Source organism: Mus caroli, unplaced genomic scaffold, assembly GCF_978045245.1.
Source record: "Mus caroli unplaced genomic scaffold, Mus_caroli_1 scaffold_13, whole genome shotgun sequence".
NCBI classification, from domain to species: domain Eukaryota; kingdom Metazoa; phylum Chordata; class Mammalia; order Rodentia; family Muridae; genus Mus; species Mus caroli.
The window spans coordinates 15,688,866-15,705,159 of record NW_028227268.1 but is presented as its reverse complement, the minus strand read 5'-3'; the positions used below and the strand labels follow the sequence as shown (position 1 = coordinate 15,705,159).

Sequence of the window (16,294 nt, the reverse complement as noted above, 5' to 3'; positions counted from 1 at the left end):
TCAGACTATACTTCTTGCTCTCAAGTTGAAGGTCTCTAGTTAGAGTAAGCATGTCACCGTGGTGATCCCTCTGTACTGCCAGGGAATTGTCTGGGACAGCAGCATCTGCTGGTATGGGTCTGGGATTCTGAACTAGGGCTAGACAAGGGGCTGGAGAGATGGCTCCTCAGCATGAGGCCCTGAGTTCAAACAACCATAGTGCACCTAATGCCAGACACAGCTGAGTGTCTATAATCCCAACAGTCCCGCAGAGAGACAGGAGGCAGAGGGAGGAGAATCACTGCAAGTCTGTGATCAGCTATCCTGCCATACAGACTGGAAAAACAGCAACTGCCTGTCTCAACTAAGGTAGAAGACAAGAACTAACACCTATGGCTGTCTTCTGACTCTATATGTGCACTGTGACATACATACATGCATTCACAAACATGAATATGCAAACATATACTACACACACACACACAATTTAAAAAAAAAAAAAACTAATTTAGGAAGCTCTAAAAAGGCAGTGATGCTAAGAAGTTTATCTGAATCAGAATGCCTGCAGTTTTTGTGAGGCTCCTAGGGTCTCACATAGAGAAGCAGGTAAGGACCTGGTTAAGAACCTCAGAGTATACCAAGAAGCTAAATATTCTCACCGTCAGGCCTTCGTTGTTCTTGCCTCCAAGTGTGTACAGACTGCCATCATTGGGATCTGGGAGGAAAGCAGGCCTAGAAATTAAATTTAAAATGTCAATGATAAACTATAGCCCAGAACACAGAACAAAAGACCAAAATGATCAAAATCATGCAGAGCCATGGCATGGGGGGTGAATGAGTGAATGTGTGGAAGCTAACATTACCAACTGCTTTTTTCATGTCAGCCACATAAAAATAAAATACCTCATTGAGGTACATAGTCTACTTAAACAGAGAAAAATAACCTGAGAAAGAAAAGTCATTTACTGTGAATGATGACGAAAATGAAAAGGGCTTAGCAAATCTATTTTCAACTTCTATGTCCACTGTGCCTAGACATTGATAATATTTTACAGCAACAGGAGCATGCATCTCAGACCAAATCCAAAGTTTTATTTATTCTTAGAGAATTTCATAAATGTACATATGTTTTGATCATATCCACTTGCCACACCCCTTCCAACTACTCCTACACCTCTCCTGCGATGTATATGCACCCTACTTATGGCTGCAGGATCTCCAGGGACTGGGGATACAGAGGCGCATGCTGAATCCAAGTCCTCTGCAGGAGCAAGTAGTAAGTGCTCTTAGCTGCTGAGCTATCTCAGCTCCCCTCTTTTTAATTTTTAAAAAACAATCTACTGAGTCTAATTAGTGTTGCCAGTATCTACTTGTCATTTTCAAACATTTCTTTCTTTTTTTTAAAGATTTATTTATTTATTATATGTAAGTACACTGTAGCTGTCTTCAGACACTCCAGAAGAGAGCCATCAGATTTTGTTACGGATGGTTGTGAGCCACCATGTGGTTGCTGGGATTTGAACTCGGAACCTTCGGAAGAGCAGCCGGCACTCTTAACCACTGAGTTATCTCGCCAGCCCCCAAAAATTTATTTCTTAAGTGACAGCAATAAAAACAGACTCTGAAGCCTGACATCAGAGAACATGTTAGGGATACGATCAAGGTCTCTGTCTGTAGCTCTCACAAGAAAATGAGAGGTTGATCATGTGCCTGGTGCTAAAGATGGAACTCTAATTAGTGCCAATGAGGAATCCTTTTTCTAATCTCTTCTCAACTTGGGTTGTTCCATCATTTCAGGCTCTGACAGGTAACAATACTCCCTTGAATATGCATACACCCTAAGAACAGGTTACCTTCACCTTTCCTCTCTGTGATGTGAGACAGTGAACAAAGAGATCCAGGGGATGGAGAGATGGGTTCGGAAGTTAGGTGCTGTCTACTCTTCTAGAAGATCCATATCCGATTCCCAGAACCCACATGGTTGACTCACAACTGTCTGTTAACTCCAATCCCAGGAGATCTGATGCCTTCTCTGGCCTCCATAGGCACCAAGTAGCACATGTGAGACATAAATATGCACCAAGGCAAAACAACCATACACATAAAACAAGCAAGCAAACAAACAAATAAATAAATAAATTTTAAAAAATGAATACATAAATAAGTTTTAAAAAGAGAACCGGGAGCTGGGCGTGGTGGCGCAGGCCTTTAATCCCAGCACTCGGGAGGCAGAGGCAGGCGGATTTCTGAGTTTGAGGCCAGCCTGGTCTACAAAGTGAGCTCCAGGACAGAGAAACCCTGTCTCGACCCCACCCCCACCCCCCCACCCCACCCCCCACCCCCAAAAAGGTTTGATTGAAATGGGACTTCTTGTTGTTTTGTTTTTTTGTTTTTCTTGAGACAAGGTCTCACTATAAAGCCCTGGCTATCCTGGAGCTCACTATGTAGGCCAGACTGGCCTCAAATTCAGAGTGCTGGGATTAAAAGGCTCTCAATCAAACCTTTTTAATACGACTGTCCTCTTCCTTACCAAGGAACAGAGGCTTCTATCATACTACATGGAAAAATTTTATGTGTCAAAAATTCTTGTTACAGTTTAAACTTGTGCATATATTTTTACCCAGCAACTAAATAAGATGTAAGTCAGGAGGAGATACTCAGGAGAAAGGGAAACTTACTCTTCCACGTGTGTCGGGACCTGCAGGACTGGATCTGTGCAAAAGAACAAGAAGCATCATCAGAAGGGCTCGCAAATGTCAGGCCCTGGAGGTTTTCCAGGACCAACTTACAAGATGTACCAACAACTAAAGCTGACCTGCACTGCATAAGTCATGTGAGGACACTTCAGGAAACACAGAGGCACAAAGGTACGTGCTTACAATTCTTACTAAGTGCACACAGTACAGTCTGAGGTACATAGTGGGCCGGAGAGATGGTTGGGTGGTTCTAAGCATTTGTTGCTACTGCAGAGGACCCGGGTTAGATTCCCAGAACCCACATGGCACTTCACAGCCAACTATAATTCCAATTCAAGGTGAACTGATGCCCTCTTCTAACTTCTGAGGGCACCAAGCATACATGGTGTGTGTACACACACACACGTAAAACATTCATGCACAAAATAAATCTAATAAAAATTTTTAAATATTTACTTTTATTTTATACATGAATGTTTTGCCCACATGTATGTCTCTGTGCCATGCATATAAAAAGTGTCTGCAGAGGCCAGAAGAGGGCATTGGAAGCCTGGCAGTGGAGTTACAGATGGTTGCATGTTGGGTATTAAAGCCAGGTCCTCTACAAGAGCAGCTAGTGTTCTTAACCCATCTGGAGCCATCTCTCCAGTCCCCACCACAGGAATTTCTAAATGCTGACTCATCAGTTTTTTGTTGGGATCCCTTCGCATTAGGAAACGCCACACTTCGTGACTGATGCTAACTGGATAACAAATGCTCTTGTGGAGCTTATGGCAATCCTACTAGCTTCAAGTATTGATTTTCTTTGATCCACCAATTGTATTTCTATAAAATCTAGCTTAAAATAGTATAAAATTCAAGAAAAGCTATTTGCACAAAGATGTTCACAATAGCATTATAAATTCTTTGATATGATTAAATTATCTGTTTGGTAGAAAATTAAGGCCTCTTAAGAAGTCTAATAAAATGTTTCTTTTTGTTTTTGATTTTGTTTTGAGACAGGGTCTGACTAGCTCTGGCTGGCCTTGAACTTACCGAAATGGCTGCCTCTACCTCCTGAGTGCTGGGATTCAAGTTCTACACCACCAGGCCCAGTGCTAATAAGCCTAAGTTTTAAGCATATTCAAGTTTTTCTGCTTCTGCAGTCATGTAGTCAGGTAAAAGGCACATTTACATAGGTTATAATGTAACAATACAAAAAAACCTTCAGCACAACAGAAAAACACTAGATGGAAAGATCAAAAGTCTAATGATCTTTTTTAAAGTATGACCAAATTTCACTCTTTCTACAAGATTGGATTTTACTTTTTCAATTAGAAAGAAATGGAGTTTTTCCTTCTCTGTTTACAGCAGTAATTCCATGTTTACAATAGTAAACTCTGGCCAAATTCCTCTCCTGGGCATAGCCGAAGACCTGGCTGCTGATTGGCTGGGATGGACAGTGTGGAGATAGGACCTTAGTAGCAGGAGCAGGCTGCCACATCTGAAGACCTCAGGGAAGAGACTGCATAGTGAGGCAGCACTGCCAACAAATGCCCACAGCTAAAACCCAACCGTGCATCCCAGAACAGAAGAGAGAAAAACGTTTTAACAAGATTTTGTATGCAGAGTTCTAGACTCAGGAGGCTCATGGTGACAGACTGCTGTCTGATCTTCTTGTCACTTGAGACTCTCCTGTGAAGTAGTCTTTCAAGCCTTATCATATACTGGCTGTGCTTACAACAGAGACACACACCAGATGTGCTGTGCAGGTAGCAAACAAATTCACTAAACCAAAGGACTCTCAGGAAACAGGGTGAACTTTCAGTCAGTAAGCACATGTTTATCTTTCCCATTAATCACCTCTCAGTACACTTTCATAAACAGACTGATGCAAGAGACAGGAAATAAAGGCATATGACACTCACTCAACTGAAATAAAGCAGGCAAGGTGCAATTAGGGCCCAGCATCTCCAACTCAGCCTCAAAGCCAGGCAAGCCACACAAGCCAGCAAAAGCAAGAATGTCAGACTCCAAAGAAAGCACAACACTGTAACAAGCCATCTTTGCCACAGGTAAAACAGAGGGCAGAGGTACTGCTAAAGCCTAGCAATTATAAAAATAAGACATGGATGGTAAAGTGTTTGAGTTCCTACTCATAATCTGATCTTTGCTGTACAATGTCTGCTCAGTCTCATGGACTTCAGAGGCAGATTTTCCTAGCTTTTTATGGCTTATCTACTGGCTCTTTGATTTATTTTTTATTTTTTATTTTTTTTTGAGGCCTGCAGCATAAGATACAGAATATCAGTGGAAAGCAGAAGGTTCCCTCTGCCAACAACATCAGTGATAAAGGGATGTTCTTGCTTTCTAAGGAAAAGATAAACTTTAGAGGTGTGGTCATGTGGCTTCCTTTACACTTGCTATATACGCAGTATAACAGGGTACCTGGACACACTTCTGCTAAGGTTTAGACCAGATTAAAAACTCATTTATTAAGACACCTCTGACAGAAGCAAGCAATACGCTACTCAGCTTCTGAGGGGTAACAACGTCCTGTTCTACAGATACTTTTCTTCTTAAAGAACAATTTGATAGCCAGGCATAGTAATATATGCATGTAATTCTAGCACTTGGAAGCATAAGGCAGGAGATTTCAAAGTTCAAGGCCAGCCTGGGCTAGTGAGACCTTGTCTGGTGCAAGGAGAATCCAAGATTTGCTCGAAAATAATACAGAAAAGAGTTGTGTATGGGGCAGATTAGCACAAAGTGGCAGAGTACTGGTAACTTGTTAGAAACAGAATCAGGGACACACAGTCTTTCCACTATTTTTTGTATATATGCTTGGAATTTTCTACATTAATAAAGGTTAAAGATTAACATTTTTGTGACCCTCAACCAAAACAAAAATAAACATGACTTGAAACCGTGATGTGATGTAAGATCAACAGGGAAAGTGGTTTTTGATTTACTAATGAGAACTATACATCAGGCAAGATACTTGCTTACAAGTGTCAGCTGGTGAAAAGAAACCCTGGGCAACTACAGGGCTGTAAGCAAATAGACCAGCAAAACAGGCCAGGTAAGGAAGGGTAAATACCAACCTCATGAGCTGTTTTACTTACAGAAATAATAATAATACTTTTTTTAAAAAGGAGGGTTAAGTGGGTATAACTCAAGGAAAAGATGAGGTAACACTCTGGGAAAATAGCACTGAAAACAATGCTGGGTCTCTCCCAAGGTTACCCTGGGAAGAAACCAACCTGCTCACTGCTGCCCTGGAAGGATCAAACTCCATCCGGGGCCAGGGCAGGTGGCACTGCTACCATACTGTGCTAATCTACTCGTCCTGGTTAACCAGAGGCAGAACTGGGAAAGCAGATGCCCATACTGTCTCGTCTAAGCTCATCAGGGCAGAAGTGTAAAAATGTCCCCATCTCCAACAGACAGAGTACTGTCTCTCTCCATCTGGAGGGGCATCTATAACCAGCCCTAATTACAAGATGGGGAGCGGCCTGGGTCCCTACTTGGAACTATTTTCTCAGAATCAACTGGACATTTGTACTAGGTGCTACCAGCACCTCAGCCTCCACCCTACAAATTATTCCCTCCATCTTTCACCCGAGACTGGCTTCTTGAGTACACTATATTTGTTTTTTGTTTATTTTGAAAATAGGTTTTTTCATATAATATATTCTTTTTTTAAGATTTATTTATTTATTTTATGTATATGATGAGTACACTATTGCTCTCTTTAGACACACCAGAAGAGGGCATAGATTCCATTACAGATGGTTGTGAGCCATCATGTGGTTGCTGGGAATTGAACTCAGGACCCCTGGAAGAGCAGTCAGTGCTCTTAACCGCTGAGCCATCTCTCCAGCCCCACCCCACCCCCCTTTTTTTTAAAGACAGGGTTTCTCTGTATAGCCCCGGAACTCACTTTGTAGACCAGGCTGGCCTCGAACAGCAGAAATCCGCCTGCCTCTGCCTCCTGAGTGCTGGGATCAAAGGCGTGCGCCACCATGCCTGGCTTATATAATATATTCTATCATGGTTTTCTCCTCCCAGATCCTCCCCACTTTCCCACCCATCAACTCCATCCTCAACCCCCTTTTTAGAAAACAAATTGGGGAGGAAGTATTATAGGAACCAGATGGGTAAAGACCACAAGAAACCCCACAGAATCAACTAAGCTGTGCTCATAGGAGCTCACAGGGACTGACCTAGGACCTCTGCACATATGTTACAGTTGTATAGCTTGGTCTTCTTGAGGGGCTTTGAACAGTGGGAGCAGGGGTTGTCTGTGACTCTGTGGCTCACTTTGGAGATCCTTTCCTCCTACTAGGTTGCCTAGCCTTAATAGGAGAAGAGGTGCCTCGCCTTATTACAACTTGATGTGCCATGGGAGACCTGCCCTTTCCTGAAGAGAAAACAAGGAGGAGTAAATGTTGGGAGAAGGTGGGGACTGGGAGGAGAGGGGGAAGGGGAAACTGTGGTAGGAATGTAAAAGACAGCAGGAAAGAAAGAGAGGTAGGTAGGAAGGAAAAACAAACAGAATAGAACAAAGCAAGCAAACAAACAAACAAAGCCCAAGAAGCAAATACACACTGAGAGACAGACACACAAATGACATCTCCAATGCCAGGATTGAGTACGCTGCATTATTAACAAAGCCCAAATTCTTAAACCCACAGGGGGTTGCGTAATTGAATGTGAGGATCAGGAAGAATTTGACAGCAGTGAAAGTTTCTGGACACCAAGGTGTCCTTGGCAGCCCTCACCCACACTATACTACACAACCTCACTGCAGCCAGGTCCTGAATGTACACATATACTTTGCACCTTGAATGCCATCATGCCACACAGCATCAGTTAGTACTTCCTGAAACACTGCAGCTCCAATCAGAGCCTGTAAAAGTTTTCTACTCTCATAGAAAAACAATGGTTTCAAGTCAATTATGGTAGAGCACACCTACAATACCCAAATTTGGGAGGTGGAGAAATCAGTGGAGAAATCAGAAGTTTAAAGGTCATCCCCAGTTGCACAGAAGTAAATTTTAAGGTAGCCTGGGTTGAGAGTATATCAAACAAATTAACAACAACAAAACCCACTACCAGTAACAAAAGAAATATGCTTTAATTACAGATTACATAATTTAATTACAGAAACAAAAGCCATTAATATTTTCCTAATTTCTTTACACACTGAGAATGTATCAAAACACTATTACCTTTAGATTGTATCAAATTATTGTTTGACTTAAAAATTGATGTTTGAGTCAGGTTTGGTGGTCCACGCCTTAACCCCAGAACTCAGGCAACAGAGACAGGCATGAATCCCTTGAGTTTGAGGACAACAATGTCTACATAGCAAGTTACAGGTTAGCCATGGCTCAAAGTGGGAACTTATCTCAAAGTAAATAAACAAATATTAAGAACTGATGTTTGAGTCATTGACATTACATTCATAAAAAAGAAATCATTAATTTAACTTTGCCCTGTAATTAGGAGATTTCTAACTATTTCTGAAATGACACTAAATATACTTCTGTCATTCTGTACTACAGATTTGTATGAAGTGGGTTCTCGACAATGACAGTTAAAAAATCAAAATAGTGATCAACTGAAAACTGTTGAAGATGCCCCATGTCCTACAGTGTCAAGTGTTCAGCCAAGACTTTTCTCCTTCTCTAGAAAGATATCTTTACTTTTCACTTTTTTGTATTTTCATGTGTATGTACAGTATGTACACATACATACACATCAACATATACCACACTCATACACATACAGGACTTAATTCTTTTATGTAAAAAAAAAAAAAAAAAAAACCTTTGCCCTCTCATTGGTATGCAAATTTGCTTATGCTTTAAACAAATGGAAAAATTATATATATATATATATATATATATATATATATATATCTCAAATAATTGACTTAAAATAAATTTCATTACTATTTATTTATCAATGTACATCAATTTCATGGAGCATCTTTTTAAATTTTATTTTTATTTATGTTCATTAGTATTTTGCCTATATGTATATATGTGTGAGGGTGTCAGAAGCTCTGGAACTGGAGTTCCATGTCATGCCATGCTATGCCTGCCAGGTGGGTGCTGGGTATTGAACCAGGATCCTCTAGAAGAACTCTTAACCAGTGCTCTTAACCACTAAGCCATCTCTCTAGCCCCTCACAGAGCATATTTATATGGATTAAATACAGATTCAATAATTATAAGACTTTGTTTTTGTTTTCTGAAGAGAGGGTTTCTCTGTGTAGAAACTGTCTGGCTGTCCTGGAACTCCCTCTATAGACTAGGCTAACCTTGGACTCAGAGATCTGCCTAGCTCCCTCTGCTTCCTGAGTGCCCACTGCAAGACTTTACTTCACTGCTGTCAAACAGAGAAGAATGATCCTCAAAAAGACATACTCAGATCACAGGTCTAGGACTTGAGACCATCTGGTGGTTCCCCAGCTCACTCTGGCCACTGTTCACACACACGCCCTCCCTGTCCCTGCCCACTAGCTCCTCCTCTTCTCTAGTCCTGCATGCTGCTTCTCAGTACTCCTCCCCATCCTGCCAGGCCTACCTCTGCCCCAGAGCCCATGCATTTCTCTTCCCTCTGCCTAGGTCTTGACCAGATGTCATACCTCAAAGGTCTTCCATGACTAGCTCTATCCCTCAGGAGTCCCTATATCCTCTGCTGAAATCTTCCCTGTGGCACTTGTCTCATCTTAAATTCTGGGTATTTTGTTATTGGTTTGTTTATGTCTGATTCTAGATACTATCTTCTGTTGTCTGCCACATTGTCTCTACCTAAAATAATCTGACACATAACAGATGTTCAGTGCATTTGTTGAAGTAATTAAAAGGCATTAATTTACTTCCTACTTCCTATTCAGCCCACATATCAATGATCAATTCTAATTACTCAACATATCTGCTCCAACTGTGAACCCCAAATCTATACAGTGATCCCCCTTCCTCAAAGCAGGCCTCTGAACACTGTTGAAAACACTGCAATCAGCTGGGCAGTTGTGGTGCACCCAGCATTCATGGGCAGAAGTAAGCAGTTCTCTGTGAGTTTGAGGCCAGCCTGGTCTACAGCGTGAGTTCTAAAACAGCCAGGGCTACACAGAGAAACCCTGTCTCAAAAACCCAAAAAGAAAACACTATAATCATTTGGGGCAATATTATGTACATATATTACCACATATATTCTGCATATGATCTCCTTTCTTTCTTAAATGCATTAAAGTATATAGTTTAAGTTATCTTGGAAAGATGTATAGCTCACGTCACTACCTTCACAGTCATCGAGCATCTCCGCTACCCCAAACACTCTTTTACCCCTCGGGAATCAATATTCCCAAATCTCCCCCACCCCCAACAACCACTGATTCCTTTGTTTGTGTGGAGATTCTTTTTCACTGTACACTGTCTTTGAAATCCAAAGCTGTGGTATTACTAAGATTAAAGAGTAGCATTCTGCCTTAAGTCACTATTTGCTTACCTGTTAATTTGTTGAGGGACATTGGATTATTGTAAAATAAAACTACTAGCCGGGCAGTGGTGGCGCACGCCTTTAATTCCAGCAATTGGGAGACAGAGGCAGGCGGATTTCTGAGTTCAAGGCCAGCCTGGTCTACAGAGTGAGTTCCATAACAGCGGGAACTACACAGAGAAACCCTGTCTGGAAAAAAACAAAACAAAACAAAAACAAACTACTAACATTTGAGTATGGGTCTCTTTTGAACTATTTTTTCTTTCCCCTGGGAAACAACTTAAGAGTGGATTGGCTGATCGTACTATCTACATTTGACAAAAAATTGCCAAAACGGCTCTCCAAAGTATTGCCCAGCTACCTATAGCATCCAACAGTAACCCCTAAGGTTTTTGAAATGCTGATTTCTAGGCTCATCCCCTAAAAAATTACTGTCTTGGGAGGTATCAATTCTCTAGCTACATATGCAATGTGCTGGCCCTACCGAAAAGAACTGTTCCAAGTTCCCTGTCTGCCTTCTCACCTATGCTTTCTCCGACCTTTCTCCCCTGTCAGAATCACACTGCCACAGTAATCTTTCCTGAGCAAGCCTCAGAGATACTCTGAAATCCTTCCGCCAGGTCTCCACCGCGCACAGACAATGTTTCCATTTGCAGCTGCTCAGGCCCTCACACCTGCTCCTCACTCTAACCCACAGGGACTGCCGTCTCAGTACTACCCAGGCACAGGGACTGCTGTCTCAGTACTACCCAGGCACAGGGACTGCTGTCTCAGTACTACCCAGGCACAGGGACTGCTGTCTCAGTACTACCCAGGCACAGGGACTGCTGTCTCAGTACTACCCAGTCACATAACCTGAAACATTCCTGTCCTCAATATTACTTTCTCTTACTAGTTCCATTCAATTAGATCCCATGTTTTATAAATTTTGATTTACTAAATTTTTTTGAATGTACCTCTTCCTTTTCATCTTATCACTTTAAAAATGAGAAAGCTGCCAGGCAGTGGTGGTGCACACATTTAATCCTAGCACTCAGGAAACAGAAGCAGGCTGGTCTCTGAATTTGAGGACAGCCAGGTCCATACAGTGAGTTCCAGGACAATCAGGGCTACATGGAGAAACCCTGTCTCAAAAAAAAAAAAAAAAAAAAAAAATTAAGGGGGAGGGGGTTGGGGGGAACGACAACAGACAGACAGGCATCATCTCTCACTGGACTACACTCCAGCTCCCCATCTCAGAGTCTCTCTGGTTCTCAGACCCACATTCACTGCTATCTAAGAGGGCTGGGCTTAACAAAAGTAATGCACATATCTCCTCTTGCCCAAACTCCTCCAATGTCTCCTCTCCAGTATTGAATGCCTTCTACTGTGGCTTCCCCATCCTTGATGGTCACAGTACCTTCATGTCTCAGCAATTTCCCCAAAGGAATTTCAAACAGTCCCATTTCTTGATTAGATAGGTTTGAGAAACTTAGTATTTAGGATACAATAACTGAGAAGTCATGGGGCAAAAAGATACACATAAGTGAAATTTTTTCATTCTTAATCATAATTACTAACTACAGAATGTATGTACCTGTCAAGTACTATACAATTTTCAAACCTTAGAATAAACTGGTTGTGGCCACCCTCATTACCATTTAACATAGATGTTCACATGGTACTTGAATTTTGTCATAAGCAACTGTCAAAAACTCCGCTTTCACAAAGATACAATACCATCGAAATGAATGTAGCCTTACCTGAGATTAAAACCTATCATGTCCTTCAAGCATGATGTTTGACATCTGTCAATTGCAGGCCCACTTCTCTGTGCCTTCTTGTGTGAGTCACTCTTCCATAAACTCCTCTTGGCCTTGATGTTGCTCCTGCGCTCACCTCCATCTAAGTCAGCTCTCCTCAGTCTCCATTCAAATAGCCCGTTCTCAAGGAAATAAGAAACCCACTACCTACTGTGTGTACTTGGTCAATTGCATCATGGACCTACTATGTTTCTCAAGGAGTAAGTACTCTGTTTCATGTAGCTTCCTTGGTATCAGCTACTTAAGGATTGTACTGAATTTCAAATACTGTGGCCCAGGGTCTACCTATTTTGTTTGCTGGGAAATACATAAAGCAAATAGAGAAAGCTCACATATATTTAGTGAAACAGGCTGGAGTTATCACAGAGAAAGGAGCTTCAGTTGGGGAAGTGCCTCCATGAGATCCAGCTGTGGGGCATTTTCTCAATTAGTGATCAAGGGGGAAGGGCCCCTTGTGGGTGGGACCATCTCTGGGCTGGTAGTCTTGGGTTCTATAAGAAAGCAAGCTGAGCAAGCCAGTAAGGAACATCCTTCCATGGCCTCTGCATCAGCTTCTGCTTCCTGCCCTGCTTGAGTTCCAGTCCTGACTTCCTTGGTGATGGACAGCAGTATGGAAGTGTAAGCTGAATAAACCCTTTCCTCCCCAACTTGTTTCTTGGTCATGATGTTTTGTCCAGAAATAGAAACCCTGACTAAGACACACGGGGAACAATGTAGTCAGCAGAATGAAAGGTAATCAGGTATTTAGAATACTGCAGGTAGAATGCAGCCAAACTTTCCTAACGAAAAGGATAAGCCCATGTGAACACCTAGGGAATACAAGTTAAAAGTAGCTGCCTAGGCACAGTGCTGATTATTCATCCATGTTTTAAAACATTACTTAAATTGGGCTGGAGAGATGTTTCAGCGGTTAAGAGCACTGTCTGCTCTTCCAGAGGTCCTGACTTCAATTCCCAGCAACCACATGGTGGCTCACAACCATCTGTAATGGGATCCAGTGCCCTCTTCTGGTGTGTGTTTATTTATATGAGCTACAGTGTGCTCATATAAATAAAATAAATAAATCTTTTTTTTTACTTACTTAAATTTATGGATAAGATGATGTGGCATTTGGTTTAAAATAAAAGGAGGAGAGGGGCAGACTGTCATGTGTTGACGGGCCATCACTGCAGCTGGGCACTGGCTACATGTGGCTCTCTTGATTACATGAAGCTCTCTTGATGTTGTTCCCTTTAATTCTGTATGTGCATTATGTGTGTGTGCGTGCATGCGCATATCTTTTCATTTAAGATATATATATAAAATATACATATACATATATATCTTTTCTAAAATGAAAAGATAAAAAATAAAAACAAACAAAAAAGACTAAAAAGGAAACCATTTCAGGAAACCCTTTCCACAAGCTGGAAGCAAAGACAGTCTTACCCCACCTCCACCTGTGAGACACCTTTGGAGGTCTGATCCTCCAGTTCCACAGGGCAACTGCATGCCAGAGACACCCTACCCCCACCTCAGACTTCCCTAGCAGAAGCTGGTCAGGCTGCGATGCTATAGGAGAAGATTGGGGGTTGAAGGTGGGGTGGGGACAACACAACTTGGCTAGAGAGAAAAGGGGCTTTAAAGAAGTCAGTGAAAATCAACTGTTTTAAGCTATAGTTGACGATGAACAGCTTTCTCTAGAGGTGGCTCTAGACAGACTTCTTCTATGTATCAAGAAGTAAGAACCTTTGATTATGGACCCTGTGAGAACACACTGCTCACTTAACTGCTGCTCAAAGAGCCTTGAAAGATCATTCTCTTCTCTACTCCAGAACAGCAATATTTCTGGAACTTCTCCAGGGTCTGCAGGTACACATGCAGGGTAAAGCACAGGTTGTCCTGCCCTTCTACACTGCCATCTTCCAACTTCTATCAGGCTCCACAGAGAACCACTGAAACCAGCTCTTCTCTAACTAGACAACCTACACGCTATGGCATTTGATCAGACACCCTTCTAAGTGTCTCCAAGTGATCTGAAATGTTCTGAACCAGGCCTTTCAAAAGGCATTGAGGGACTATAGACACCAGAGATGAAGTCCCAAATGCTTTACAACACCCCCCTATACACACACACACACACACACACCCCTTCATAGAGAAAGCAGGCAGGACCAGAGCATGGGGGTGATGGAAAAGAGGAGTTGAAAACCACGTACCTGCCACAAGCCTAGTCAGTGTGGTGTGCTCCTGATGAGACAGAACAAAAGCTGGACTGCTAGCAGAGCCACCACAGACAAGAAAGTATAGAAAGCCTCAGAAGGGGAACATAAGCACCGAGAGCAAACTAGAAGCTTCTAAGGTGAGAGAAGTGTGGTGCAGGCCTATGAGAGTGGGATGAGCAGTAGGCGGGTATCAGAGAACTAATGAGGAGGGAGGAGAAGGAATACAGCATAGGGGCGGCTGCAACAGCTCAATGAAAACAGGCCTAAGCTAGTGTGAGATGAACAACAGAGACAGACAGCGGCCAGAGTCCTGACCAAAAGAGAAAAAGCTGACATGAGATTTTAGTTCTAGCAGAGAAGACAGCAATAAAACAAGAAGGGTGTGGCCTGAATGCAATAAACAAGTGCTACTTCCTCAGAAATGAACTTAAATGTCCTAACACTGTTCTCTGATATAAAATATTGGAAGAAATAGTCATTTATGTTCCTTCAACTCAAAACTAAATTTCATGCATCCAAGCAACCTAGTTAAGGAACTATTTCTCCCCAGAAATAATCGAAGCCTTATGCTCCTTAAAGTTGTCAGGTTTATATTGTAAAGTACAAAGTCTTAAATGCCCCTCAAAATCTAGCTTTCATGGGGAAAGAATTTTAAAATAAATGTTTACTCAAAAGGTCTTCATGTTCTAAATCTTACCACAGCTTTTGTCTTCATGGAAAACTAGTGCATGTCACAGTGTCATGTTGGATAAGGACAATCATGCAGAATTAAATACCCAAGCAATCAGGAAAATGGCCCAACAGCTAAACTATTTTCTTTTTTTTTTTTAAGATTTATTTATTATTATATCTAAGTACACTGTAGTGGTCTTCAGATGTAGCAGGTGAGGGCGTCAGGTCTCATTACAGATGGTTGTGAGCCATGATGTGGTTGCTGGGATTTGAACTCAGGACCTTTGGAAGAGCAGTCAGTGCTCTTAACTGCTGAGCCGTCTCTCCAGCCCCTAAACTCTATTATTCTTCCTCATCTCACCTCAGCAACAGTAATTCAGGCCAGGTGTTACCATCAATCATGACGGGACTGAAAAGACTGCACACCCAGGTGCCTTCTGGGATGCCACACCTTAACAGATACAATAGGGGTGGGAGGGAGGTGACATCAAGCCACTGATACCCAATGGCAAGAATGAACAGGTTACAGTTACAGCCAAAAAGAAGCATTTTATTCATATGCTTCCAAAATCATAATTATGCTATACCAAAACAGATGGCTAAGAATACACTAGAGGCCAGATTTCTGCTACTACTAGTAGGGATTTGCTAGCAAGAAAAATGTCCAGTGCACTACATTTTGAAGTGTGTCCCATCAGGAAGGGAAGTGAGTCAGGTACAAAACGAACAAGGCTGGTTGTACACAGGATGGTACTTATTGAAGCTAACAGGCAAGTGCATGGTATCCTACAGAGAACATTTATGTTGGAAAATGTTTAAAAACATTTCACATGGGGTTAGGGATTTAGTACAGTGGGAGGACACTTGCCTAACAAGTACAAGGTCCAGGATTTTGTCCCCAGTATGTCCCCCTTCTCCCAAAATCTTTCACATTAAAAAGTAAAATTCATTCATTCATTCATTCATTCATTAAAAAGTAAAATCCAGGCCTAGGGAGATGATGAGTAGATAAGGCACTTACTATGCAAGTGTGAGGACTAGTGCTCAGATTACCAGCACACATAGGGCAAGCTGGGTAGCTAGATTAGCTAAACTTGCAAGTACCAGGTTTATCAAGAGATCCAGACTCAGTAAATAAGGTGAAGATGCACTGAGAAAGACATCCAATCTCACTCTCTGGCCTCCACACACCACACACACATGTGCATGCACACAATCATACCACACACACTTTAAAAAACTAAAATACAAGGTCCATGAAAAAGCTGAGCTTAGCATTAAGCACCCATAACTTCAGCACTGGGGGAGGGAAGAGGACAGAAACAGATGGATTCCAGAGACTCGTTGACCAGTTAGCCTGTCCTGCCTAACTAGTAAGATTCAGGTTCAGAAGGCTTGGAGAAATTACTGCCGAAGACATCTTGAAGTTAACATCTGATCCCTACACATG

The 16,294-nt window shown here is 42.0% G+C and overlaps 1 protein-coding gene across 1 annotated transcript in view; it reads right to left on the bottom strand.

Moving 5' to 3' along the window:
- Positions 1-16,294, bottom strand: part of Ern1 (endoplasmic reticulum to nucleus signaling 1) — a 93,099-nt gene that overhangs the window by 39,202 nt on the left and 37,603 nt on the right. Inside the window, exons 3-4 of the mRNA XM_021175571.3 lie at positions 2,658-2,691; positions 639-711 (exon numbers count right to left, since the gene is read on the bottom strand). Of these exons, the coding sequence (XP_021031230.1) occupies positions 639-711; positions 2,658-2,691 (107 nt within the window). The remainder of the gene's footprint in view (positions 1-638; positions 712-2,657; positions 2,692-16,294) is intronic.